General features: G+C 41.9%; 2 protein-coding genes across 4 annotated transcripts in view; both read left to right on the top strand.

The window, feature by feature from the left end:
- The first annotated feature begins 281 nt into the window (after positions 1–281).
- tmub1 (transmembrane and ubiquitin-like domain containing 1) lies at positions 282–5,519 on the top strand. The gene is made up of 3 exons (XM_036597517.1): positions 282–400; positions 3,795–4,346; positions 4,925–5,519. Exons 2-3 carry the CDS (start codon positions 3,841–3,843, stop codon positions 5,274–5,276), a joined length of 858 nt encoding a protein of 285 aa, XP_036453410.1. The 5' UTR covers positions 282–400; positions 3,795–3,840; the 3' UTR covers positions 5,277–5,519.
- Positions 5,520–10,754: 5,235 nt separating this feature from the next.
- Positions 10,755–27,327, top strand: part of smarcd3a (SWI/SNF related, matrix associated, actin dependent regulator of chromatin, subfamily d, member 3a) — a 30,301-nt gene continuing 13,728 nt past the window's right edge. Inside the window, exons 1-6 of one of the 3 annotated variants that reach the window (XM_036596713.1) lie at positions 10,755–11,012; positions 18,769–18,956; positions 20,003–20,092; positions 24,372–24,414; positions 25,296–25,418; positions 25,771–25,893. In XM_036596713.1, the coding sequence (XP_036452606.1) occupies positions 11,001–11,012; positions 18,769–18,956; positions 20,003–20,092; positions 24,372–24,414; positions 25,296–25,418; positions 25,771–25,893 (579 nt within the window). In that variant the 5' untranslated portion in view covers positions 10,755–11,000. Of the gene's footprint in view, positions 11,013–14,849; positions 15,196–18,768; positions 18,957–20,002; positions 20,093–24,371; positions 24,415–25,295; positions 25,419–25,770; positions 25,894–27,327 lie in introns of those variants that run through there. The other 2 variants (XM_036596712.1, XM_036596714.1) reach the window with 2 other exon arrangements.

The raw sequence follows: 27,327 nt of genomic DNA, 5'->3' as shown, positions 1-27,327 counted from the left end.
CCTAATGTATGTACATAAAGTACATGACTCCAAATCTTAAGACAACATAGGTTTAATGTCAAAAGTGTTAACACACCCTCTGGGGTAAATAACGAGCCGATTTTATATGATAAATCACAGCCACATTGTTGAATAATGCAGCTCCGAGTAACATTATTATTCATTAGAGAAGACTTTTATTAGACCATGAAATTCAATGGGCTGAAAAATGAAAGTCTGAATTATATCGTGTGGATGCGGGTGAGCAGGTTAGGACTTTTATTTTGTCGTACGGAGTGGCTTCTCTTCACCGGAAAAGATCAGTTAGTGTTGATGCGGCCAATCTGCCCGCAAGCTAAGAGCAAATATAAAAGTAACGCGGAGCGGATCATGTACCGTCATGCGGTGTAATGTGTCAACAGTAAGTCGTTTTCCAGCAGCTCGGAACGATTTCACTGATGTTAGTTTCGCTGTTAATGTTTTCTGATAACCACATTTATCGACTGAAGCTAAACAGCCACAGCTGCTGTGGTGGGAGTTGAGCGCTTGCTAAGCTCGCTAGCTCGTTACGGAGCTCGGCTTTTCACATCGACCACCAGTCACTAGCCAGCCAGCTAGCCCACCTGTCTGTAGCTCATGGTTTTACCTAGCTGGAATGGACAAACCGAAGACTAGCTGGTTGTTTAAAACTTTACGCTGGACTACACGAGGCAGCTATTCAGTCAGTCATCTAACGCTTCGATATCCAGCTAACTAGCCGGTTTGTTTTAGAAGTTTGTCATTTCCCGTTCGTTTCGTTTACCTGTTTAGTTAACGGTTCTGACTCACGGGAATTCAGTTATTTAGACGTGAGTTCCTCTGATGGTTAATAACACTAGCTTTCCTGTAAATGTAAGCTAGTTCAGTGACCTTACAGGTTGTGTCTGAAACCATAAGGTGTGTAGGAGAAATCTCTCTGCCAGATGTCCTTCAGAAACAGCTGTGTGTGGTCCTCGTTGTTGTAATGTTTGTACAGGCCACTTTCTGAACAAGCTGATAAAGTCAGGTTTCAAAGGTGTTCCAGGAGAGTAACAGCTGTATTACAGTGTACATGGCAGTGTGGCGGAGTGGAGAGCATTGGGTGTCGTCGGTACATCTTATCACATTAGACCATTTATAGAGAGACTGTAGACCAAGTAGCCGATTGGATTAGACTGTGGTACACTTTTATGTATTTATTTATTTTACTAATTGTTAAATTCTTAAATAGTTTATTTTTAACAACTGTTTTAACCACATTGAAACTAAATACCGTGATACAATACCGTTGTGTATTGTGCCTTACAGTATCATAAGTAGGGTTGGGCTATATGGCAAAAATATACACCGATCAGCCATAACATTAAAGCCATTTCCTTGTTTCTGCATCCATTGTTCGTTTTATCAGCTCCACTTACCACATACGTGTACTCTGTAGTTCTACAGTTACAGACTGCAGTCCGTCCATCTTTTTCTCTGCAAGCTTTGTTAGCCCCCTTTCTGTTTTTCAATGGTCAGGACCCCCGCAGAGTAGGTATTATTTGAGTGGTGGATCATTCTCATCACTGCAGTGACACAGACGTGGTGGTGGTGGTGTGTTAGTGTGTGTTGTGCTGGTACAAGTGGATCAGACACAGCAGTGCTGCTGGAGTTTTTAAACACCTCAGTGTCACTGCTTGACTGAGAATAGTCCACCAACCAAAAATATCCAGCCAACAGGGTCCTATGACCACTGATGAAGGGCTAGAATATGTCTAACACAAACTGTGCAGCAAAAGATGAGCTACTCTCTCTGGCTTTACATCTACAAGGTGGACCAAGAAGTTATAAGCGTCTAATAGAGTGGACAGTGAGTGGATACAGTGTTTAAAAACACCAGCCACACTGCTGTGTCTGATCCACTCACACCAGAACCACCACCAGAGCAGTATGACTGCAGTGCTGAGAATGATCCACCACACAAATAACAACTGCTCTGTTGTGGTCCTGGGGGACCCTGACCATTGAAGAACAGAGTAAAAGGGGGCTAACAAAAGTATGCAGAGAAACAGATGGACTACAGTCTGTAACTGTAGAACTACAAAGTGCTCCTGTATGGTAAGTGGAGCTGATAAAATGAACGATGAGTGCAGATACAAGCATGCATGGTTTTAATGTTATGGCTGATTGATATAATATCGTGATACTTTGTATCTGATGTTTTCAGGCTAGACAATTCATTACAGTATTTTATTGGTGGTTTGATGAGTGAAAACAGGCAAAACAGAACCAGTAGTGCCACATTTGAAAATAATATTGCTCAGTATGAATACAATGTTTTTCTTCAGCATCTCAAATACTATACTGCACTAAATCACATTCAACAGGACTCATTATGCTCTGTTTATGATGAAACATGAAGTTGGTCACCATTCTTTAAGTACTGGTCGACATCCACAACATAATAAGAAAAGCTTATTGTTACATAAAGTGGTGTAGTTCATCTACAAGTGTTAACCCATGAGATTTACCCATATCAAATACAGTGTTGTCACACTTTTGGAAATGTAAGGCGGGTAGATGGGAAATCTACTCTAATACAGGTTCCCTGTAAAGTCTGGCCAGTAATTCGCTTAGATGTTTGTTTCATTTTTTAGACTTAGTAGTTTAAAAAGCAATCTGATCAGACTGGGTGGTGAGGTAGGGGTGTAGGCATATTGATTTATGTGGATTCTTTTGTTGCATGAACAGACAAAACAGATACATGACACATGAGAAAGTTGCTGCATCTGAAAAAATGTGTTAGCAAAGATACATTTGCGCTCAACCTCAAATTGCAGGTGATGATTCCTCGTAAGAGGCTTTTTCTGTCAGCTCACTGCAGAGCACAACCTCTCTCTGCTCTGTCTTGGTCTGTCTCTGACTGCTTTTGATTGTATTTGTATGTGTATTTAACTGTGAGAGGGAGACTGTTTGACTGTTTAGCTGTTTAACTGTCAAATAAGTTAAAATGTTCTGATTCTGTATTAAGTAATATGATTAACAGAGAAATTTGCCACAGTAAAAAAAAATCAAAACTGGCTGAATTGCTGTTACTAATGATTTTAATGGTAGAAATGTACTGTCAGTCAGTTTATACTGTGGAGGCTGTGAATATAAAGGGTGTTACCTCTAGAAGATGACGCCTGTGTTTATCAGCATAATGAGAAATATTGTCAAATTGCCTATATTGCCCCAAATTTTTGTATTTTTGCCATATTGCCCACCTTTAGTCTAGATTATTCTTGATGTATTTCAACATCCCTGAAAACATTTACAGAAAAGTAAGTTAATCATGACCAGAAACGCTCAGCTTTCAGCTCAAAATGCCTTTGTGTGTGCAAAGGTTGCCTCGCATATGGTTATTTGTTTCACTTCAGAGGCTTAACCACAAATTTTTGCTGACCCAGATTTAGACTTGGGTAGAGCTTTCAGTCTGTGCAAAAGAGCACAAAAACCTACAGCACCAACCTGTTTTTTTTTTTTTTGTTGTTTTGAGAATGGAGTGAACCCTTCTTTATAGATACAGTTTTGAGGTTTTAAGGGGCAGTTCCCATCAACTGTGTATTTAGCCAAAGACAAGACTTTACTTATGTCTGGAAAACCTGTAATATATCCCCAGGTATATTACAGGATTAGGTTTGGGAACCATTTTGAAGGTGCTATAGCCCTTTAAATAAGATTTAGCTGAGTGAAGGCAATGCAAAGCAACACTTCTATACAAATTTCAGTTAGACAGTAAAGGTCTGCTTGACCATGTTCTGTTCTTTGTCCTGTAGGTGCCTAGTTTGACGTTGCCTTAGTCCCGGGACGCAGCAGTCCAGGATGACTCTGATAGAGGGCGTGGGTGATGAGGTCACTGTGCTCTTTGGAGTGGTGTTCCTGGTGCTGGTCGTGGTTCTAGCCTGGGCCTCCACACATACTGCAGAGCCTCCAGAGCACCTCCTCCCATCCACCCCGGCATCCGCTGCCTCCTCTTCAGAGGTTGAGAGTCAGGAGCCCCTCCCCTCCAGTGACATCACCTCACCGTCCCATAGCCTGAGGGAGGACGGTAAGGCTGAGGCTGAGAGTGGAGCTGAGGGCCAGGCTTCAGATGATGGAGGAGGAGATAGAGGCTTGCTGGGAGCAGACGGTCTGAGGCACCGAGAGGCAGCAGGACCTTCGCTTGCCACCCAGCCACCAGCTAGTGCCTCAAGCCCCATGCAGCCCACCTCTTCTGAAGATGTGTCCAACGACACAGTGAGAAACATGGTGTTGAGGCTGAAGTTCCTGAATGACACAGAGCGAATAGCACAGGTCAACCCCGAAGACACCATCGGTTACATTAAAAGGTGGTAATTATAATAATGTTTATTTTTAACTTAAACTTTAATTTCTAGTTTTACTCCTCACTTTTGTTATCTATCATCTATTATTTATTTATATTTTTTGCATGAAATATTTATTCTGTTTCTTATTCAGTGTTTTTTTTTGTCTGTTGTTCCCCTACAGTTGTTAGTGTGCATTTAATGTATGAAAAGTGCTATAAATATGATCTGCATTATAATGACAATAATAATAATGTATTGATGTGTAAATATATTATTACATCATTATAAACAGTGAAATAATTATTGTCATGTTATTATATGTTACATTTCACAAACTTAGGTCTCTTTACAAAAAGAAATGTTTATGTAGTGCTACTTGAATTTGGCATTTCTATTAGACATGTTACTTTAATTAAAACTTTTCAGTGCGCAAGAGGCCCAGGCGTATATCCGCAAAGCAATAAGGAGTTAAGCATAAATAACAAAGTATTACAATCATATGGAAAAATTTGAACACCCCATGATCAGAGGACACGTTTTGTTGATTTTCTAAATGAAAATAAGCTGACCCACATGTATGTGTGTTGTCACATATGCAGGACCTACTTCGCTGGCCAGGAACACCAGGTGCGTCTGATCTACCAGGGTCAGCTCCTCCAGGATGACGCCCAGACCCTGTCCTCTCTGAACCTGGCCGATAACTGCGTTCTGCACTGCCACATCTCTCAGCACGCCACCCGGGCCGTTCCCGCAGGTGCCCGTGCTGCCGACCAGGTGCACGTGGCGCTGAACGTGGGCAGCCTGATGGTGCCGCTGTTCGTGCTCATGCTGTCCGTGCTGTGGTACTTCCAGTTTCAGTACCGTCAGTTCTTCACCGCACCTGCCACTGCCTCTCTTGTCGGCATCACCATTTTCTTTAGTTTTGTTGCATTCGGGGTATACCGCCGCTGATGGGTAGCTTCACTCAACACACAAACACACACTCATGTACACTCATTTTTGCACTTGCATACCAGCGCCAGTGTCTGTCGCTTCTGGGATCTCTGGACTCTCTAAGGTTGTTTTTGAAGGCTGTGATTTCAGAAAATAATCTCTGAGATCTATTTTTTTTTTTGTCCTTTTTTTTCTTCACTGTTGTCATTTTCATCTGCACCAAGTTTATGCTTGTGTCACAGATAGAAATGTGCTATATATTTAATTTTTTTAGTTGTTTAGAAATGCTCATTGTGCCTATCCTAATATTTCTCTTATTTTTGGGTTGGCAGGCTGCTGGCATGTAGCCGGCGCTTGCTTGTAGTAGGGGTCGGTTTGATAGTCACATGACTGTCTAAGCCTTAGACAGGTTTATCTGTCTGTCTGTCTCGCACTGTTACAGAGCAGAGAAGACAGCGCTGCTGATGTACGTTGGGACTATTGAAGTACTTTGTGGAAAAAAAGGCTTTTGAAACAAAGAAATAATCTATTAAATCATTCTTTTATTTATCAGCGACTGATGTCATTTCTGAAATTTCTGAAATGATTTATTTGGGCTGTAGAATTTCTCCAATTTTGTCTCAGTTAGATTTAAAGTAATACAGTGTGACTGAAACATTCAGTTTTTGTACCATCCAGTCATTGTACAGTTGCATGCAAAAGTTTGAACACACCCAGTCAAGTTATTTGTTTCATTGGTTTTCTAAGTGGAAATAACACATCCTCTACAGAGAATTGGCTGAAATATGGAATTTTTCTGCAAATTTTATTACATAATGTCTATTTATTTAACATAATAGAAAAAAATTATGAAATATAAAATGTCAGAATTTTTGCACAGGTCATATTTTATGTTCTGTTTTTTTCCAATACATTAAATTCAGCAAATAAACAGGAAAGAAGGTGTAGAGGATGTATCAAAAAGAAAACCTAAACTTTTGCAAACGGTTGTACAAAAAGCCCAAGTGAAGGACTGTTTAGATTCAACTTGTTTCCTTTCTGTGAGACACCGCTAGATTATGCTTTTTAGAAGGTACTGTTTTACTAATTTTTACTTGTATTTCACAAATAAGAATTTCTTAGTCAGCCAGATGACTGAAGCCAAGCATGTCAAGTCCGTCACATACGAGAAGAGGTGAGACACATTCCTTCTGCACAGTACTCTTGGCTTATGTTATTCAGCTAATAGAGTCATCTTGAGAGCCATTTCAAAGCAGCTGAGCTGAGAGTCATGCCTGTTTGAGGTGTCGAACATTACTACTGGACAATTTTGACATAAGCTTTCCAGTTTACCTGACCAAAGCTGAAGGAAGTAAAAATGATTTCAAACATTTGATCTTTAATCCGTCTCCATCTCTGCGGGTAAGACAGATCACTCGCTGCAAATAACGAGAAAAGTCCCTTAGCTTATACACTCACTGGCCACCTTATGTTCAGCTACCTTGTACATTCATTGTCAATTTTCTCCGTTCTGCTTACCATATAGGTGCATTTTATAGTGCTGCAATGACAGATTGTAGTCCATCATTTTCTCCGCATAATTTGGCCACTTCTGTTCTTCAGTGGTCAGGACCCCCACAGGGCCAGGCGGTGGATCATTCTCAGTATAGCAGTAACACTGACATGATAATGACATGTTAGTGTGTGCTGTGCTGGTACCTTGTTGGTCTGTTGTCAGACTGAGTTGTTAAAAAACTCCAGCAGCACTGCTGTGTGATCCACTGCAGCATACATGTCACTGTACAGTGAGGGAGGAAAAAGCATTCAGACATTTTTAATTTTGATATTTTACTTCCCGTGCTAGTAGCCACTTCACATACAAAACATCTCTTTACTTTATACGTACAAATGTGGACAAAAAGTATGTATTCATAAGCATCAACAAAGATATGTTAAAAAGACTAAATGGGGGAAAAAGTGTTTAGACACCACAAATGAATAACACGAGTACTTTGTTGCATAGCTCTTATTATTACAGCTTCAAGACATCTAAAGTAAGAAATAATTAGCTTTTTTCAGCATTGTGGTTAAATTTTGACCCATCTCTCTGTTGTCAAACTGTCTTCCATTTCCCAAGGTTACGTCAGTCCTTCTGATAAACTTCATCCTCCAGTGGAATTCAAGGAGATGACTAGGCCATGTAAGCACTTTCACCTTCTGTTTTAGGAATGGGTCTTATTTTGGCTGTTTGGGGTCCTTGTCTTGTTTGCTCCCACCATCATACTTCACTGTGGGTATGGTGTTGTTTAGATCCTATGTGCAATTCTTCTTTCTTCAAATGTGGCAAGCTGAATTGTTCTTGAGTACATTGTCCTAAAATAGTTCTTTATTTTCTAAATACTTGTATGCAAAACTTGTATGTTTTTAGACATGCTTTTCTGTGCGCCATTTTTAGGAGTTTTGCGTTTTTCTTTGTGTAACTTCTGCTTTCAGGTCATCCTGCTTTTCCAGTATCTGCTGGCTTCTCTTTTATTTGGAGAAGAGTGTTGTAAGTTCTTTCATGGTGCACAGGCTCTAAAAAAGAACTGCTTAATTAATACAAAATCAACATTATACTAATGAAGATATGATGACAACAGTAGATTGTACAGTAGACACGTCCTTCGTTAAGTTTTGACTTTAAATACTCTTTCAACTCAGTTGCAAACATCACATTCATCTACTTGTTGGGGTCTGAAGCACAGCTGAGGTTAAATGTTCTGCACATTGCATGCAATTACCACCAGAGAGGTCTCCAAATCCTCAGATCTTACATATTTAAGTTTTGGTAATGTTTCCCTGATAACTTGATGACTTTCCACCAGCAGAAGAACTCCTCTACTAGCAGCTCCGCTATCATGGCCACACTCTGGTCTAGGACTGCAAATGCCTCAGGCCATTTAGTGAAATAATCCATGGCCACAAGCAAGGACGTCGACAGCTACTCTTTCTATTGGGGTACCGGAGTGGAGGGATTGCAACAGAGCATGCAGTTGCTGCGGCAGCCCTTTCTTGGCTGTACACAGGTCACAGCAGTGCTCATAGAGCTCCACGTCCAGGCTGCAGTCCAGCCAGTAGAATCTGTGCCACAGTTGTTTCAGGGTCTTACCTACCCCAAAGTGCCCCATGCAGGTAGCTCCATGCATCACATCCAGCACTGTTCAAGAAAGCTACGCAGCTCACTGACACCGCATCCACCTTCCTTGGTTCCGGTTCTACTCCTGCTCTACTCACTACGTGGCTGAGGAATATTATGTGCCATTGATGGAGTTTACATTTCTTAAGGTGCACCTGGAGGTTTGTGGATTTTATAGCCCGGAATACTTGCTCCAAATTTGTGAGTGCCCCATCAAATCTGGTGCGTGGAGCACTTGCTCCATCAGCCACTCAAACATAGCTGGTGCATTCCGGAGGCCATAGGCCTTTACTGTAAATTAACAGCCCAATGCCCAGCAATGCTGTCTTTTTTCAGGCATCCAGAGCAAGCACCACCTGCCAATACCCACTTCGCAGGTCCAGCGAACAGAACTATGAGGAGCTAACTAGCCACTCCAAGGCTTCATCAGTGTATGGAGGGGATACTAGTCAGGTTTAACTACAGCACTGAGCCACCAGTAGTCCCGCCAACTTTCATCCTTTTTCTTTGCTAGGACCACCAGCGCCACCCAACGGTTATTTGACAATTTGATAATCCCAGCCGCTGCCGTTTCCTTTGTTTTATGTTTTGCGGCCTCTTTCTTTTACTAATGGGAGCTGGTGAGGGCGGAGCCGAATTGGAGCATATTTGCCCGTGTTAATGCTAAGCTGCACCAAATCGGTCCACATGCAGTCTCCCTCTGTAATCTCGAAGATGTCACTACAATAGCTCAAACTCTCTCACAATTGCTGTTTCTGCTCTTCAGCTAACCCTGACCAGGTCTGCTGCCATAACTCATGCACTTCTACTCTAGTGCAAACCTCCACTGTACTCACCTCAGCTACCATCTGCACCATCTGTCACCTCCATTGTCAACTGTGCGGACCCCATTGGAAGTGCTGCTCATTTGTGCTCCCCACAATCCTTGAAGATCCAACCAAAGGCTGTAGTGCTGCTTATTCAGCCCCACTAGCGCCAGAGGCATCACCCACGAAAAGTCATGGTTCCCTCTACCTGACAGCGCTTCCTTCCCTCATGGCTAGCGAAGGCCTCACTGACAGGGAGCCACGACCCTACCTCCTCGGCTCCGCTGCTGGATTCCATGCGGCAAAATTTTGCCTCTGCTACAGACTAAGTGTAGTCCTCGCAATGTTAATCATGGTTCCCACTGCTGCTAATAAAGTCTAAACTGAGAATGCAGGCTTCCCGTATGGGTGCGGGCCAGAATTCGTGCACTTGGTTCAGACCTCCCAGCACAAGCGAGTCGCTTTCTCCCTCATGTCAACTAGGCTGCCGGTAACAAAGCTGAGCTTGGACAGTGATGGCCTGCAGTCGTCTGGCATAGGCCAGCCTGTTGCAGTGTGAGGAAGCACACCTGGTTGCAGCAGGGAGATTGTCAAGCCTGTGAGCTGTTCCCTGTAGATGCAGCACTCTATCCAAATCCTGTGGCACCAGTTGCTCTTTCTGGTGGCTGCAGCGAAAATGAGGGTTATTCTCTCAGGGGCCATAACACTCTAGCCCCCTTTTAGCCTCTTCTGCTGCATGGCACTGCATTGTTTGCTTGGGAGCCTTCTTGTCAATCATGAACTCCACTGGTTTGGCTTCAGTGGTGGCAGCTTGGAGGCTAGTTGATTTGGCGAAACTGTAGTGACTATCAGAGAACCAATTTCTTAGTCACTTGTTCGAGTGGATGGTAGTAGATGGGCGGTGTTCCTGTTTATCAAGACATTTTTCTATAGAAACAATCTCTTTTACTGGAGATAATAAACTATGGTCACCAATAATGAAGATAACAAAACTTGAATTGCAATACACAACAACAATCTCGGTAAGAACCGTATGTTTCCGCCGCCCGAGCTCCTGCCCATTCTGTAAGTGTCTTGTGACTATAAGCACCTGACCTGTCACCTAGTGCAGCTCGCCCCCTAGTGTTCCCAAGATGGTACTCAAATATTTAGGAAGACAAATTGCACATAAGCTTAATTTGGCTCCTACAGAACCGTTTGTCACCTCAGCTGCTCTGGCAGCAGTGCATTCAGGAAAGACGTGCGCTAAAAGTATGTCATGTAACAAAAACAAAAGTGTCTGAATAATTGTTTCTTCTCACTGTATATTTGCTCTTTTATTTTTGCCTTTATTATTTTGTATTTAAACCTTTACACTTGAGCATCCGAGGACAAGTTAATTAGAGTACCGTAGGGATGGCAGAAGAGGTCAGTTGTACAGTTTTACAATAAAGCGTGCGGCTGTATTAGAGCGCTGCACCTTCAGTCGGGGAGGAGCTGTAGTTTGTAGACGCTCCCTTAAACTCTTCTCAATCACTGCGCGCCTGCGCCCCTCAGTCTGCCGCACCAAAGGAGCTCCAGACTCTCTCTATATATCTGTCTCTCAGTGTCTCTCTCCCTCTCTCTCGCTCCCCTACACCAGCATCCCGGTAGGGAGAAGGAGGAGGAGGGGGGAGTCACTGAAAAGGGAATCTTGTGTGGAGCAGCGACGAAGTTAACACTAAACGGACACACACTGTGTGTGTGTTTTTTTTTCTTCTTCTCTTCAGCTATCTGTGTGTCGTATGCTGCGAACTTGGCGCGATGGAGAGAAAGGTAGGACCGCATCGCTAACAGCGCCATCAGCTTTCCCTCCTTCTCCAGCTCCGTTATTAAAGCTCTGTAACATTTCTCCCTTTCTTCAACCATTTCAGAGACCCCACCAGCATCGTCTCCTTTCTCAAGCCCTCTGCACTCATTTATTTCTCATTCTCTATAGCTGGGTGAACATTTTCTCCTCACAGCACCTTACGCTGCCACAACAAGCCTTTGCACCTGAGAGACGCAAAACAGGTGCTATTTCGTTGTTTCATAGCGAAGCTACGAGCTGAAAGCCGTAGAGAGTTTATTATTTAGCCTGTTGAGGAGCACGTTGTTCCTCTCAGGCTTCTACGCGTTCATATACAGCAAGCAAGGTTTGAAAAATGGCAGAGAAATGTGGACAAGTTTGCAGAGCTTGTCAAACTTGGCCCCGGCAGCTGAGGCTTCAGGTCCGGCTGGTCTACCTGTAGCTACATGTAGACTACATATGTGGGTCGTTATATATGCTTCACCATTTGTTTTATATGCTGTGTCAGTGATTGTGATCATGTGAGCTCTGTCTGTTCAAATCTGGCCCACTTCTCCTCCAACCATGTTACAGGCAGACATTGTTTAGGGTCTAAGTTGCTGGATATAATGTCGCAGGCCTCTACACAAGGGGGCGCTATTGTACTTGTCACTGAAATGCTCTCAGTGTTGGTGATCGTTACTTTTCTATTATGTCTTGCTGCTCTGTCAGTAGGTTCTGTGTGGCACCAGTACCATTTATTTCTTTCCAGCGTTTATTTCTTGAGCCATGTTGTGCACCATCACACATAAGGAAGCTCAGCGTCACACGAACTGCATTTTAAGTCATTTTTATGGTTTGTAATACTGTACATAGTAATTTGTAAGAAGAAAAAAGCAAGAGTCTCAATATGCCTCTTATTAAACCTTGGAAAATGTAGTCTATCTGAAGCCTTGGTTCCCCCTCCAGCACCCCTCTCCACTCTGATTGAATGGGACATTGCTACTCCATAGTATCGCCTTTATGGGGGTCCTAACAGGGGGGTTTTCTACTGGCAGCTCAGGTCTAAACTCAGAGATAAGGCTGCTCTTACTAGTAGGGTGCATATATATTTTATGCCAGCAACACCATAATCCTCAGATTATATGATGTTAATTTTTGTAGATTAATTATAAAATATTTCAGATATTCCATAATGCTTTTAGATGCTAGAAAAGTACATAGTCTCTCTCTCTCACTATCTCTCTCTCAGGCCTGCCAGCTGGCTGGCCTGCTTTTCCTGTATTTTAGGGCCCAATAATCTGTCTCTTAATCTCCAACTAGGCATGTGGCCCTGAAACACATCACATCGTCTGTCTGCCTGTTTACACTCACACTTTTGTGTACTTCTTTGTATTATTTGTATTTTACAGTAGCTTGCATTTTTTGGCAGCCATATAATCTGAACCTGGCCTAGCTTGTGACATCCTTTGTTTTAAGCTGTTTTAGCCTTCACTCAGCCTATTTCAAAACTTATTCTTTCAAAGTATTATAAAGTTAGTTTGTTGCGTCTCAGTAACTCAGTTATCCATATATTAGAAAACTAACATCATTTATCAACATGAACATAAATGCAGTAAAAAGTAGTAACACAACTAGAAATATACAAAAATATGCAATAAGATCTATCCTGAGATAAAAAAAAAAAAGGGCAGTGCTGTTGCTTCACAGCAAGAAGAGCCTGGGTTCGATTCCCCGGCCGGGCAACCAGGGTCTTTTCTGTGTGGAGTGTGCATGTTCTCACCATGTTTGCGTGGGTTTCCTTCCACAGTCCCTGAATTGCCCCTAGGTGTGAGAGTGTTTGTCTGTGTGTGATTGTATATGTCTGTGTATCTGCCCTGTGATGGATTGATGACCTGCCTTTTGCCTAATGAGTGCTGGTATAGGTTTCAGCACACCCAAGAGGATAAGCGCTTAGATGATGAGATAACAGATATTTTACATGTAACTTTTCTTGGGTGTAGAACAGTTTTGTGTTCATAATTAGAATACTTCCTTTAATAGGGATTGCACAGTTTTACATCTTTTACTTGAAAAGATGTAGGGCTTAAATAATATGATCATTGTTTATCATGATGTCAGTAACCAAACCGATCAGTTTTCAATATTATGCCATAATAATAAACCATATTATTACTGTGTTGTTAACTTTCTCATGTAATCAATCTGAAAAAGTGTCAGCTGTCCTACCACTTAATCTACACTTTATTGTTAATAGGCAGTATCTTAGTGCTGTCATTGTATTTATTTCATATGTGAAGAACATGAACTAACAAAGCTGACAATTTTTAATTATAGGTTTATATAGGTTTTTAATTTTGGTTTGTGTCAAAACTAAATTTTTGAGCATGAAAACATATTACACTCCATCTGCCTTTTACTGTTACTCTGATGAAACTAGTCAGTATCAACTGCACTCAGAAGCTATCCCAGTGCATCCAACAATAAAGTCAACTTTGTGCTTCTTTTATATAGTAATAGAGAACAGCACACTAAAAGCTCCAATTCCACATGCAGATACAGATCGCTATGCCCAGCGTGGACATGCGCACAGCCCATCTACTCTGAGGGGAGATTTTAATGAGTTAAATGGAGCATACCCAAAGTCTCTGAAAGTATCGCTGGCAAGAAGTCAGGTTTAATAGAGTTCAGATATAATCAGGATGTTTAAAAAGCACTAACGTGCATTGAAATCATTTCTCCACAGGTATTTTATTGACAGCCTATTATTTGAACCACTTGTATGTCTTTGTAACCACTGAAAACAGCTCAGTACCTTCAAAATGACAGCTTTTTTAAATGAACACAACCACTACTGTGTTTACTGTTCAGATTGTAAATGTAAAAACGTGTTGTCCTGTTGTTCTCTTTTCATAAAGACACAGTTATCATAAATGCAACAATTTTGAAATGGCTTGATCGTTTGGGTTTCATACCATGTTTTATAAAACGGATAGTTCTGGTCCTAAAATCTGATTGGCTGAGCTGCGTTCAAAGCCGTTGTAAAATCCACAACATACCCACACCTATGACAGCTTCACAACAACTAAATTGTGTATTACTATGCCACAGAGTAGCGTCAAACCCTGGAAGAATCCCAAACATCTCCGTATTCCCTAAATAGTGTGCTAGCTAAATAGTTAGCTATATTTTGCACCATAGGGGTGCAAGATTCGGTATTTAAATTCCTACGTAGTGCACTATGTAGGAAGCAGGGAGCCATTTGAGATTGAGCCCCAGTGTGGGAAGAGGGTGCTACTGGATTGGTGCTAAATAAGACTCGCGGTGGTAATTTGGTGACTAAAAAGTACTTATAAAGCGAAAGTTTTTGTATTAAACAGTGCCGTGTTCTCATATGTTCATTGTTAAACAACATGAACTGACCAAAATATACAGCGATGGGCGACCGAATGTTCTCCTCTCTAAAGGAACTACATTTCTTCAAGAACACCTTTCCCGTGATAAAATCACAGTAACCCATGGACTCTTGTAGCTTATTGCTTTAATGTCATTGTTACCAGTAAACATCCTATCCTTAAAGTGGATGCCCTGGTAGATATGGTCACTAAGCTATGTTAAGGACAGTCTCGGGCAGCTTCAAACAAAAACTCCCAGTTGTATAACTTTGTGAGGCAGTGTTGCCTTTGGTACCAGAACAGTACTGAACCAGTCCCTCCTCATGTAGCAGAATGAAGCTTTAGTAGTGGGCCTGCAGCAGCCCCCTTGTTAGCCCCCCAAGTCTGTCCCTACCCGAGTCTGAGGGAGCTACATTAAAAAAACAGGGAGGGCGGGCACGAGAGAGAGAGAGAGAGAGAGAGTGAGTGAGTGTGGAGCGGAGCAAGAGGCTTGACTTTAGCCACACGCTGACATGCTTTAAAAAAGAGAGAGAGAGGAGGAGAGCATTTGGGAGAGGAGAGGAAAGACTGAGAGAGCGAGAGGGAGGAGTGCTCTCTTTTGGACGAGAGAGGGAATGTGGACAGAATAGAGGGAGAGACGGACAGGGAGAGGGAGCTACTTATAGAGACAACAAAAGAGAAATTGGTGGGGGGTGAGAAAAAAAAGGAATTACTCGCAATGGCCACGGAGGATTCTGCTGGCGGAGCTCGCAAAGCCACCAAGAGTAAACTGTTTGAGTTTCTCGTCCATGGAGTGGTGAGTGAGTGAGTGTATGTGTGTGGCTGTGTGAGCATGTGAATGCATTCTAGAGACAGAGGCACAGCGCTGTTGTGAAGGAAGGACTGGGATGCTGCTGAGGCGTGCGTGTAGCTGATCAAAAATTCTACATTTTTTAAAAGAACGAGGGCGCAGGAGATGGAGGAGAGCTGAGGAAGGGCTTATTGTTTTTATAATGAGATGGAGGAGAGGGAGCAGTGAGGGAAGGCTGTCAGTGCAGGTCACTCTGAAGAAGTGTAAGGGGAAGTGGAGATCAGCACCAGTGGCATTTGAAAGTACATATACTGACCCAAGCGCAGGGTACTGTTCCTTTACAGCGCCAGTTGAACCTGTTTTAGAGCTTGTGCTTGTGATTGGCCTGTCAGTTTGCTGCAGATCTGAGTTGTATTATTAGATTTGCAGTGAAGACTTGGATAATGTTCATGTAGTTCATCTGTATGTGGGTGTATCCATGTTAATTATAAACTGATTACTTAGTGTTCAGTTAAATGTTGCCATAGACTCCCTGTTGTATCGTGTCTTATATATCACATGTAACATAACTCATGTCTTGTGCTTAAGGTGAAGGAGAAACAAGTGTAAAATGATGACATTTTAACATTTAGGTGTGTTTTTTGCTTGACAGGTACTCAAGTGATTTACTGATGCTGCTAGAATTATTCTTAGACTCCCCAGAGTTTTGTAACATATGTAAAATGTAACGTAAAGTAATACGTCTTGTTCTTAGAAGAAAATTTTAATTTGTCTTTCATTTTAGACCCTCATTGCCTGACAAATACTCAAACGAATACCTATGTTGTTTATAGCTACATATTTCTCACTATTATTGTATTTTGTATTGTTTCAGTTTAGTGCTCTTGGTTTCCAGCGCTTTAGCGGCAGCACAGCAGTCATTTGAGAAACTCGAAGATCATTTGAGAAAATCTGATCAGAGCTGCGAATGATTGCGTCTCAAAGTTCAGCCAGGACCAGGCCAGTAGCCCTTGGCTGGAAGTGAGCGAGGGCTTCTTGAGGAGAGTTTAGGTTTCACCCTCCAGACTGCACCTCCACTGTTTAGTCTGCTCCCAACACAAACTTTTCCACGGAGAGTGTTCTCCCAGCTTGAGATTGAGCTGATTATGCCAGTGCTGAATGAATCATCTTGTTATCTGAACTCTTCCATGTCCACTTTCTTTCTTCTTTCCAGTTGTCGCGTTCTAGATGGCTCGCGCAACTTTGCCTTTCGCCAAGGAGAAGAGTGTCACGCTTTTTGTATTGTGTTGGGGCTGCATAGCATGGCAGATTGGCCCTCTGCCACAGTTTGGAGGTGACTCTTTCAAAGGTTAGGGGTATCTCTCCCTTAACTGTCCTTTAGCTAACACAGAAATTACATGCATTGGACATGCATAGAACCAACAGATTCTTTGGTATGCTCCAACTAAATATCTTTTTATGGACACCGGACCATGCAGAACTCCCCAAAATCAGTTGAAGACCAAGTTCAAAAAGCCACTAATTGATTTCGAAGGTGAACTTAGTCTGGGGAATTCTACAGTCCCATACTACATAAAAAGACCATTATTTAGAGAATACCAAGTCTGAATTTGGTTCTATACATGTGCATGCTTTTTTGGGCCATACCGATGTGTTCTCCTCTTTCGTTCTCCTCTATTCACGTTGTTCTAGATTGTTCTTCTCAATTTAAGCTGTTCGTGAACGTTCTTTCCCGTTCAGAAAGTTCTTATTCTGGAACATTAAAAAGCCAACTGCTGACATTAGATTGTTGCTGTTTGTTAAGGTCAGTGTGCACTATAAGGGACACTAAAGGAGAAATAATAGAGCCCTTTGAACAGTAATAACCCTCTGCAGTCCCCAAAGTGCAAGCCATAAGTTTGTTCAGTGCTCTCTGTGGAGGACGTTCTTTCCCCAATTCCTGGTCAGGCTTTTAAATTTCAACCTTAGCTAATGAAAGAAGAGCATCCGTAAGCGGCGTTTCATCATTAGCGCTATTTCCGTAGCAAGTCCTCAGTGACAGCCTGATGCTGCTGCCTGATTGCCCAGTTCAGCCTCCCTCTGTGCCCTGAACCTCCTCTGCGACCTTGAGAGCCGGGATTGGCAGAGAGTCGCGTCGCTGCCTCTTCCCGCGCCCTGCTGTGTCCACATGTTCACGTCCCAGCACCTCTCCGCCCACAGGCAGTGGGATTGGACCAGCCCAGGGTACCCTGGGGTTCAGCCTACTTTAGGGAAGGGTCGAACAGGTCAGGAGGGTCACCGCACCATACGGGAGCATCCTGCCTCTCTGGCAGAGGTGTGCCGTGGAGAGCACTGGAGCCGCGAGATCTGGCTGCAGTTCTGGACGTTTTTGCAGCTTCTCTGGTCGTCCAGAGAGTTGCTGTGACTTTGTGTCTGAGCTGCTGCATGACTCATAGCTGACCCATTCAATACAAAGGCCTGTTTAGCATGTAGATAAGTTGTCAGCTTGTCAGAAGAATGTGGCCATCAACCTTCTGAAAGGTCAGCTTTAAATTGTGTTTGTTTTTGTTACAGATATGTTTTACCTTGCCTCTTAACAGAAGAAATAAGGGTTATTCATTCAGTTTGATGCAGCTGAAATAAACTGTAGTCTACTTGAAGGCACTGTTGGTGGGGAATGAATTTCAGAAATGAGTTAAATTGTGGAATTTAGCCTAATTTAAATCATTTCTAGGCACTGTTTCATGACCTATGGACCAACCCAACACTACCCTACTGTAAATAAGGCTTCTGTCTCAGTTAAGATAGCTAAATACATTTATTAGCTAAATACAATACAACAGAAAATGCTCCATATATTACAGACTTGATGATACTTCATACGTTTTATGTCCTGTGTTGTTTAAATCAAATTTGGCTCTAATACACTGATTTATGCTACCAGTGTTTGAAACTTTAACCAAGCTGATCTGAGAGTGAAACAGTGGTGTGCTAGTGTCAGGCTGAAGGGAGTAGCTGCTCTATGTCACAGCGAGTCAGACTCTCCTTTAGCTGCAGTCTCATCCCGCGTCTTGTTGCAGCTGTCGCCTCCAAACTGACAGGCACAGGTGTGCTTGGCTCTGGCCTAGATCAGCTTCCAGTAGTGGAGGGCAACACATTACTGGACTTTATAGCTCTCTCAGAGCTTCATGCCTGTAAAGATTATATCTATGGCCGTGACTGGGCTTATGTTCTTACAGTATTATCTATGATATCAGTTTCAAATCACTGTCAAATACCTGTACAGTACTGGAAAGTGTATAGGTATGTGCCTGAGAGAGAGATGGTTTTTTGGATGTCTAGTCTTCATGTTCATACATTTGCACTTATGTTGTACAGTGCATATTTTCAAAATAAATACATTTTAATAGACAGTCACTTGTAACAAGATTTTATACGAATAACTTTTGGTCCATGTCTGTTGGTCCGTTCAGTGTGAAATGTTCACGCAATGTAAAGTTGGAGTGACACTCAATGGAATTGTGAGGTTTTCACAAGACAGCACATATGTTGTCTCAAATACTCACTTGTCTCAAATACTCACTTTTATTGTCCTCACAGCGTCCAGGCATGACCTCAGGGCCCCGAATGCCCCATCAAGGCGCCCCTATGGGCCCCCCTGGTCCCCCGTTTGGAGGTACATCCCCGATCCGGCCAGGGATGCCTAACCCTGCGATGGACCCTAACCGGAAACGTCCCACTCCCACCCCTCCCGTGCAGGCTCCCCCTGTTCAGAGCCGGCCTCGAAAGTGAGTACCATCCTCCGTCCACTAGCAGAACTGAACATTGACCTGTCACTTAACCAACTGTCTTTCGATCCATGCTTACAATGAAGAAAACAATGCCTTGCCCTTTTCTAGACCAGGCCCTCCTCTCTCTCAGGAGGGAAGAGTGGGTATAGCACATACTGTAACACGCCAATCACAAGGTAGCAGCAGAGTTGATATTGTTTATGCCAAGCAGTGCTTGCTTCTACATGTCATCACACATCTGAGAAAAGGGCAATTGGTCTGCTTGGGCTATGGCAGCTCCCACAGTTTTGCAATGATTGTAGCCTTTTTTGACATTGACCTCTCCTGCTATATGTTCTCACCTGCTCTTGCAAGGTGTAGCTCCCTCTAGTGACTAGAATGAGCATTACTGCATTGGTGGTTACAGCATTTAGTTTAAGAACCTGTCATTGCCGTAATGCTTGAACTTGCTGCATGTGCCTTTTAATATTAAGACTGTATTTGTTTTATTGTTACATCATTATTGATTGTGTCTAATTCCTGTTCTTAACTGCTTGGACTTCTGTTCAACCCAAGTTACACAAGTTAGAATTCGTATGTCTCTCACTTTAGATTTCTTATATTACTGCTGATATGTTCATGATTTAATGTTTCCTTCCTCTGTTTGTACTTGCTCATAGGAAGTATTTTAAATGTAGCTTTCATAATCCCTAGTCGCAAGATCATGAACCACACCAATGACATCAAGACCTATATTAAGTTGTAGGCTAGTGAGATGAGCCCAGGGTTTAGTCCAAGACAGACTGTCTAGATGTGTTGGCATCACAGCATTATGCTACACTGGTGACAAATTATTACTTATTTTTGAGGCCAAGGTTTTGTGTAAGTCAAAGAACTTTAGACCAAGCTAAGCCAAAACCCCACTTTAGACTCTTTTTTTAAATGAATTAATTTGAACAATAAGTACAAGAAATGCTGATCCTTATACATTCTTGGGCAGGGTTTCGTTAACCAACAACACATGGTGTAGTAACTAATTAGAATCACACAATTTCAACCTATAGGAAACCACTGGGATTCCCAGGAGCCAGTGAGATTTCGGCAAGGCAAATGGACTTGCGAGAGGCCCAGTCAGAGCCGGCAATTGGAACCAAGTAGGCGGTTTCCTGTGCTGCATGTTAGACTGAGTTTGTGATGGGTTTGACATTGCTTGTTAGGTATGCCCTTCCTTACAGCATCAAAACCTCACTGGTTTCTATTATCCTCATGCATGTATGCACTCAAGACAATACCATGAAGAGAAATTCCAACACTGTACTGTCCCATGTTCTGAAGATGCTCGTAGTGAGAGAATGATTGACCTGGTATTGTGCATGTCAGGTAGAACATGAAGTTGCATTTGATTTGAACACATATGCTAATTGCATGGTAGAGAGCATTTTTAGAAAACGTCAGATTTGTGAAGATCCACCGTAGCTGCACGTGATGGACGTTTCTCTATTCCCCTTCAGCTCCCATACGCTCCTCTCAGATTCTCTCACAGGATCAGATACCTGAATGTATTTCTCTGAGCTGTGTCTCTGGGTGTCAGTTGAAAGTCCAGAGCACACCGTTTTCTAAGTCACCAGCAGTTGGTGCATCATGTTTGTGTGTGATTGTTGAAAGTTTCTATATTGTTCAACCCCCATTCACTTTGCTCTACAATGGTCTCATTTACGGTGCAGCCCTGTAAGACATACAATAAAATACAAAATAGACAGTAAAATGTAAAATAGCAGAAAATGATAATTAACTTAAGAAACAGTTTAAATCATTTTGTTTTAATTTATGCAGAATCAGGATCAGGAAAACATTTTGTCTTGTGTTAATTCAACACTGTTTCAGACTGTAAAGATTTCTATTAATAAGTTAATATATATATATATATATATATATATATATATATATATATATAATGTAAAGGGTAGTGGTGGTAGGATAGAACCATGCAGAGCCCCATTAATAATTCCCAGGATTTACAACACAGAGTTCATTTAGTAAGATAATTATTGGACTAATTGGGTGCCTGCTGGTCAAAACCAAGAGAAAACAACCTTTGCATGACCCAGTCATGGTCAACTGTATCAAAAGCTTTTTACAAGCCTGTAAAGAATGACACATCACTGCTTTTTTTTTACAATATTGTTTACAAAAAAGAGTTTTTATGGAACTTCTTCTACAGCAAAGCGTTTTCTTTTAATAAAAAAGCTGCACAGCTGCATAGGTATAATTCTTTTTATTTATAAAAACATTTTGCTACACATGAATGCTTAGAAACTGGTATATATTTATTTAAATCTTTAATGTCTCTCCTTTTATGAAGAGGTGTCAAGTGGGCAGCTTTCCAAGCTGTTAGGTCCCTGTGTAGTAAGATTGTGTATTTAAGCAATGCTTTGAAATATTAGGTGTGCTAAGAGCTGTAATAAAAATGGATCTAGTTTATCTGCAAAACATGATTATCTTGCATTCATATTAATCAAAGCATGTAAAACATCAACAGCATCCAGTGGTAGTAGCTTAAAAGTACCCACTCTGTCCACTGTTTGACCTTCAGTAGTGTCTTGTAAATTGACTGCATGGTCTATAGCAAAGTCGTTTTTATCATTACACCTACAGATGAGATGCTGAGTTAAACCTCACACATTATTTCCCTGTTTATACTGATTCACTTGACTTATCCGTTCTTATTCTGGAACATTCTAAAGCCAGCTGTCAACATTCGAATGTTGGTGTTTGTTGAAGAATGTTGGGTCAGTGTACCATGGCCTTACAGCAATGTTTCTCAACTCAGGCCTTGGGGCCCACTAGATGACCCACATTTTTGCTCTGTCTCAGCTGCCAGCACACCTGAACTAAGCCTTTACGTGCACCGAATACCTAGCACAAGTGTACTGGGAACTGTGTCAGAGTAATATTGTGGACCGTCCTATGGGCCTCAAAGTTGATAAACACTGGTTTAACCCCTTAAACTCCTTTATAGCCGGTATGTATGCCTTCAGTTCCCCACCCTTTTAATTATATATTAGTTTCATAGTAGTTATCAAATAATTTATTAGTAGTTACTGAAGAATAAGTCTCAAGATTAATATCTGAATACTAAGCTTAAGGTTCAAGGGGTTAAAGGATTCTTCTACACGTCTAACTCCCAGCCCCCACCACGCTCCAGTACGGTTCCCAACCTCTCCAGCCTCTCAGCCCGTCCCGAAGGAGCCGTGTGGTTTGTGGAGGGAGTGGAGGACCATGAGAAAGTTTATCCATTCTCGTGAGAGGGGGGTGTGAGAGACGGATGTGGACGGACACTTCCGCCACCAGCGAGGCCATGTGTTCCTCGGTCATGCAGGAGTCTGTAAAAGTGGGGCTTGTTCAGTAGAAATAAATTGGTCCATCCATGCATTTCTTTCAAAGCAACTGTTGCAAGGACCAGCTTTAAAGACCGTGAGCAAAAGTCATATTCAACCTAACGAGAAACTGTAGTGCCCAACTCAGTTGTTGTCAAAATGCCTACATTTAAAGTGTAGTATTAATTTGAATCTTTTGCTGCATGTGAAAGGTCAGGTGCAGTTTGTTTAGGGATGTTACAATCATTCATGCTGTCAGGAGCAGCAGTTGAGCTGCGGATTTCTCACCTTGATAGAAGCAAAAGGCCGTCGCACCACGCTGCTGTGAAATGCAGCTGACCAACGGAGGCTTAATGCAGGTAGAGCTGTTGGGCACACAGGCCCGGCTAGTCGGCTGCTATGCTAAAGGCTAATCCAAGTCTAAAGGGTTTACCTTAAGAAACAGGCCGTTCCTTCCTTACATCTCTCGGAATGTTCGCTCACTAACAATCTGGACTAACGTTAACTCAGACTACAGCTGATACAGCTGTAGCAGATTTTTACTGAGGCGTGTGAGCTCACACCAACTTGTCTGGCATGCACATGTCGTCAAGCATCAGCGCACGTGGTATTAGTCAGAAGTATTAATGTCGCCTTTGACAGTACTGACACTGCATTTATGTGCCAGTATTGGTGGTGATACCGGTATCAGTGTAACTCTAGTTTTTTGTTTGTAGTTGAGCTAACATTAGCATAGTGGCAAATTCTGTGTCATCATTTCTCGCAATGTCTAGGTAGTACCGATTTTATTGTTCTGAAAATCCAATCAATTTGATACGATTAGTAACAGCACTGGTAATACAGTATATCAGAATGGTGCATTATCAGTCATATCCAACCTGGCTAATTTTAATTAGTTACAACAGTACAGTCCTGCTTGATAACCATATTTTAACCACATACATGCAACGAGCATGCTGCCAGAGGAATTTTGCTGTGTGAATGCCTCAGTTGTGAACAGTACAACAGTGAATTTTATCAGTTTTAGCATGTAGAACTGGAACTTTCTGTGTGCTAACATGTTTCTGTCGCTGCACAATGCTTCCTTTCTTGCTGGATGCACCATGTGCACTTCATGTTTCATACAAAGAGAACATTGAGGTATTTTTATTTAGATTTTATGTGGCACAATATGTGACATGTTGAATAAATATAATTAAAAAGGAAGTGTTTTTAGATGTATTAATTTTTAATGTAGCACCGCTGGTGCACACATTTAAAAATTCCAACTTGTCGTCTTATCTTTATCAACTTATCCAACTTAACCTCCTTCATGAAAACAAAATATTGTGATGCGTATCGTGTATTAGGAAAATGGCTGGGCTATGATGCATGCATTCATATACAGAGCAAAGATTTTGCATTAACTTCCCACCACAGCTGAGAGATCAGTAGAACAGACAGAGAGCCCCCACCTCCCACTCAGACTCACCAGTGTGAAAACTCATCTCAATTGAAAAAAGCTCCATGCAGGAGACAGAATAAATTGGCTTTGCTTCAGTCCCTCCTAGTGATTCAGCTCCATATTGTGACTGCATGGAAATCACAGGATGCGCGCACACACGCACACACGCACACACACACACGCACACACACACACACACACACACACACACACACACACACACACACACACACACACACACAAAGACACAAGAGTATGAATGAGACTCATTTTCCCAAATTGCACTCAATATTACACTTTCTTGCATATTTCCACTTCTTGTCCATTCAAGCTCTCCCTCTAACTCTCTCTCCTGCTTTCTTTCTTCCTTTCTCACTCCCTCTTTCTCTGTTGCTCTCTCTCTCACACACACACACACACACACACACACACACACACATCCACATACACACACTCTCACACAGCTGGAACAACGTCTGGACGGGTCCCAGTTATTCAGCAGATGGCCTGTGGACTCTGCTATCAGTCACCATAGTAACATGCTTTTTCTCTCTCTCTCTCCCTCTCTCTCTCCCTCTCTCTTTCTTTCTGTCCCTTTTCTCCTATCCGTAGTGCCAAGAGAAGGAAAATGGCAGACAAGATTCTCCCTCAGAGGGTGAGGTGCATCACTGTGGTTATTCTTCCTCTCTGTTTGTGTTTATTTCTTTTTTTATTTCTGTACCACGCCATCGCACAGTGCAGGTAAATCTTCTGGCCTTTTTCTTTTTTCCTTCTGCGGGGCAAGAAAGAGGTAGGGAGGAGTCATGGGGACCAAGAGCGGGGCTTTATTGCCTTTTGAGAGGATTTCTGGGGCACTCTAAGGGATGTTTGATTCCCGGGTTTTGTGTGATGGCACGGCGGCTCCTGCAAGAGTTTTGGGACGGTACAGGCAGAGGGGGGCTCCGGTGGACCGCCTCCGTCGAGAGGTGGCACAGTAACGCTCCACAAAGAAAGGCAGGGTTACAGCCAGGGAAGGGGCACCCGAAACAGGACTGTGAATGGCAGATAAAAGACAAGACCATTTTATTTTTCTGTCCCATCGTTATGTAGCACGCGCGTTCGGCATCCTCTCAGTGGCTTTCCACTTTATTTTTATCTTTTTACAAGCACTCCATGCGCTCTGGGGGATATTGTGATGGTGTTGGTAAATTTTTGCAAGGCACTGGGGGTAAGAGGGAATGATGCAACGCAATGAAAACCTGGAGAGTGTCGAACAGCGCAGGCTTATTATTCCTCATAGCTTGGCAAGGGCATTTTTGCTTTGTCTCAGTACCAGTAGCTAACAGCACAGAGTAATTAGTTGGTAATCAGAGTTAATTAGTTAATCACTGGAAGAGTAATGGAAGTGCTGCCTCCAGAGAACATGGCCTGCTCTGTTTTAGCAGTGGTTCACTCGAAGAAATAATAGTGTATGAAAGATACTAATTAGGGCCGTAGCTCATTAACAAATGCCGTCATCATCACCCTGTTTTTCACGTGTTAACCTCCTGTTATCAGATCAGGGAGCTGGTGCCCGAGTCACAGGCGTACATGGACCTTTTGGCTTTTGAGCGCAAGCTGGACCAAACCATTATGAGGAAGCGGGTGGACATCCAAGAGGCCCTCAAAAGACCCATGAAGGTGTGTGTCATCAGTGATTATTCTGGTTTGGGTTGGAGATTTTAAAATGTCTCATGCAGTGATGTCTGCACAGACATTGATATAAACATTTAAAGTCTTCTGTGTAGTTAGATATATTAGTATGTGACAAAAGAGGAGTCAATGGTAATTAAACAGACTGCAAAGATGTTGTTAAGATATGAAGAGATGACCTTGCTGTGATAAATTATGATACATTTACTAAATGCGAGTCCAGTATATTACATGTATAATATAGTTTTGCAACAGCTATATAGAACATGACTGTAAAATAACTGCAACACAGGAATATGAAAGCTCGGAATCTTAAAGAGAACTGTTCATCTTTAAACAGCAAAAACGGAAGCTCCGACTGTACATCTCCAACACGTTCAACCCTGCAAAGGCTGATTCTGAGGACTCTGAGGGCAGCATTGCATCCTGGGAGCTGCGGGTAGAAGGCAAGCTACTTGAAGATGTGAGTAAATTTGGTGTTTATCATAAAATACCTTACCTTTTTTTCGTTTAGCACCATATTCTCATACTATACACCGTGCTCATACAAACTCAGTCCCAAAAAAGTTGGTACACTAGGTAAAATGCAAATAAACACAGAAAGCAGTAATTTAATACTTTCATCTGGGAGATATTTAATGTTTAATCTTTGTCACTTTATTGTTTTTGTAAATATATGTTCATTCTGAAATTGATGCCTGAAACATGTTCCAAAAAAAGGTGTGATAGGGACCAGAAACATTGTGAAATATTCAGAAAACATCTCAAACACATGAGGCAACCATGCTTGGATATAAAAGGAGCAACCAGGAAAGACCTAGTCCTTTATGAGCAAGGATGGATCGAGGCTCACCACTCTGCCAAATATGCATCAGCAAAAACTCCAGCTGCTTAAAAATGATGTTCCTTTTCCAGGGATTGCAAAGATTTTAAGTGTTTCACACTCCATGGTGCATACTATCATCAAAAGGTTCAGGGAATTAATAGAAATCTCCATGAATAAAGGACAAGGCTGAAAACCACAAATTAATGCCCATGACATTCAACCACTCAGACAGCACTGCATCAAAAAAATCACCATACTTCTGTGATGGATATCACCACATGGGCTCAGGAATCCTTTGAAAAATCATCATCAAGTTGAGACTGTACTATGCAAAGTCATGTGTCAACAAAGTTCAGATATGCTGCCAACTTCTCTGAGCTCGAGCTCATCTAAAATAACTGATGCACAGGGGAAACGTGTATTGTGGTCTCACAACTCAAACTTTCAGATTATTTTTAGAAATAATGGACATCTGTTCAGCGCCTGTCAAGGTACTGGGGAGTATTAGTGGGTAACTTGCACATTTGTGAAGACACCATTAATGCTGAACACATTTTGAAGCAATATAAGCCGCCTTTTAGGCACTTTCTTTTTCAGGGATGCTGGTGCTTATTTTTAACATGACAACACCAAGCCGCATTCTGTATGTTACAACAGCAAGACTGCATAATCAAAGAGTGCAAGTGCCTGCAGTCCAGAACTGTCTTAAATTGAAATTCTGTGTCTTATTAAGATCAAAATACGACATCGAAGGCCCTGTATGGTTGTACAGATGAGACCTGTAGAACAGAAGAATGGCCAAAAATTCTGCTTTTTAAACTGGATCAGTTTGTGCGGTTTAAAAGAAACTCAAATTATCATCAAAGTGGTTTAAAGATACAACATTCCAGTTGTATATATAAACTTTTTTTTTTTATACTAGCAATTATTTAGTTAGTTTAAATGGAACATTGTCATAGCTAAACCTTATACACATGCTAATTCTATTTCGGGAAAAAACATTAATCATTAGTTAATTTCTAATTATTATTTTATTTTCTTAATTCTTCAATGCAGTTGTATATCTTTTTG

This window comes from Colossoma macropomum, unplaced genomic scaffold, assembly GCF_904425465.1.
Source record: "Colossoma macropomum unplaced genomic scaffold, Colossoma_macropomum, whole genome shotgun sequence".
Classification (NCBI taxonomy): Eukaryota; Metazoa; Chordata; class Actinopteri; order Characiformes; family Serrasalmidae; genus Colossoma; species Colossoma macropomum.
Note: the sequence above shows the minus strand (reverse complement) of the source record. Positions and strands in the feature narration are given on the sequence as shown.

Bases quoted from the DNA above. Each gene is read 5' to 3' on its own strand.
- tmub1 (XM_036597517.1), top strand. From the start codon at position 3,841: ATGACTCTGATAGAGGGCGTGGGTGATGAGGTCACTGTGCTCTTTGGA. The intron at 4,347-4,924 runs GTGGTAATTATA...TCACATATGCAG, and splicing joins ACCATCGGTTACATTAAAAG to GACCTACTTCGCTGGCCAGG.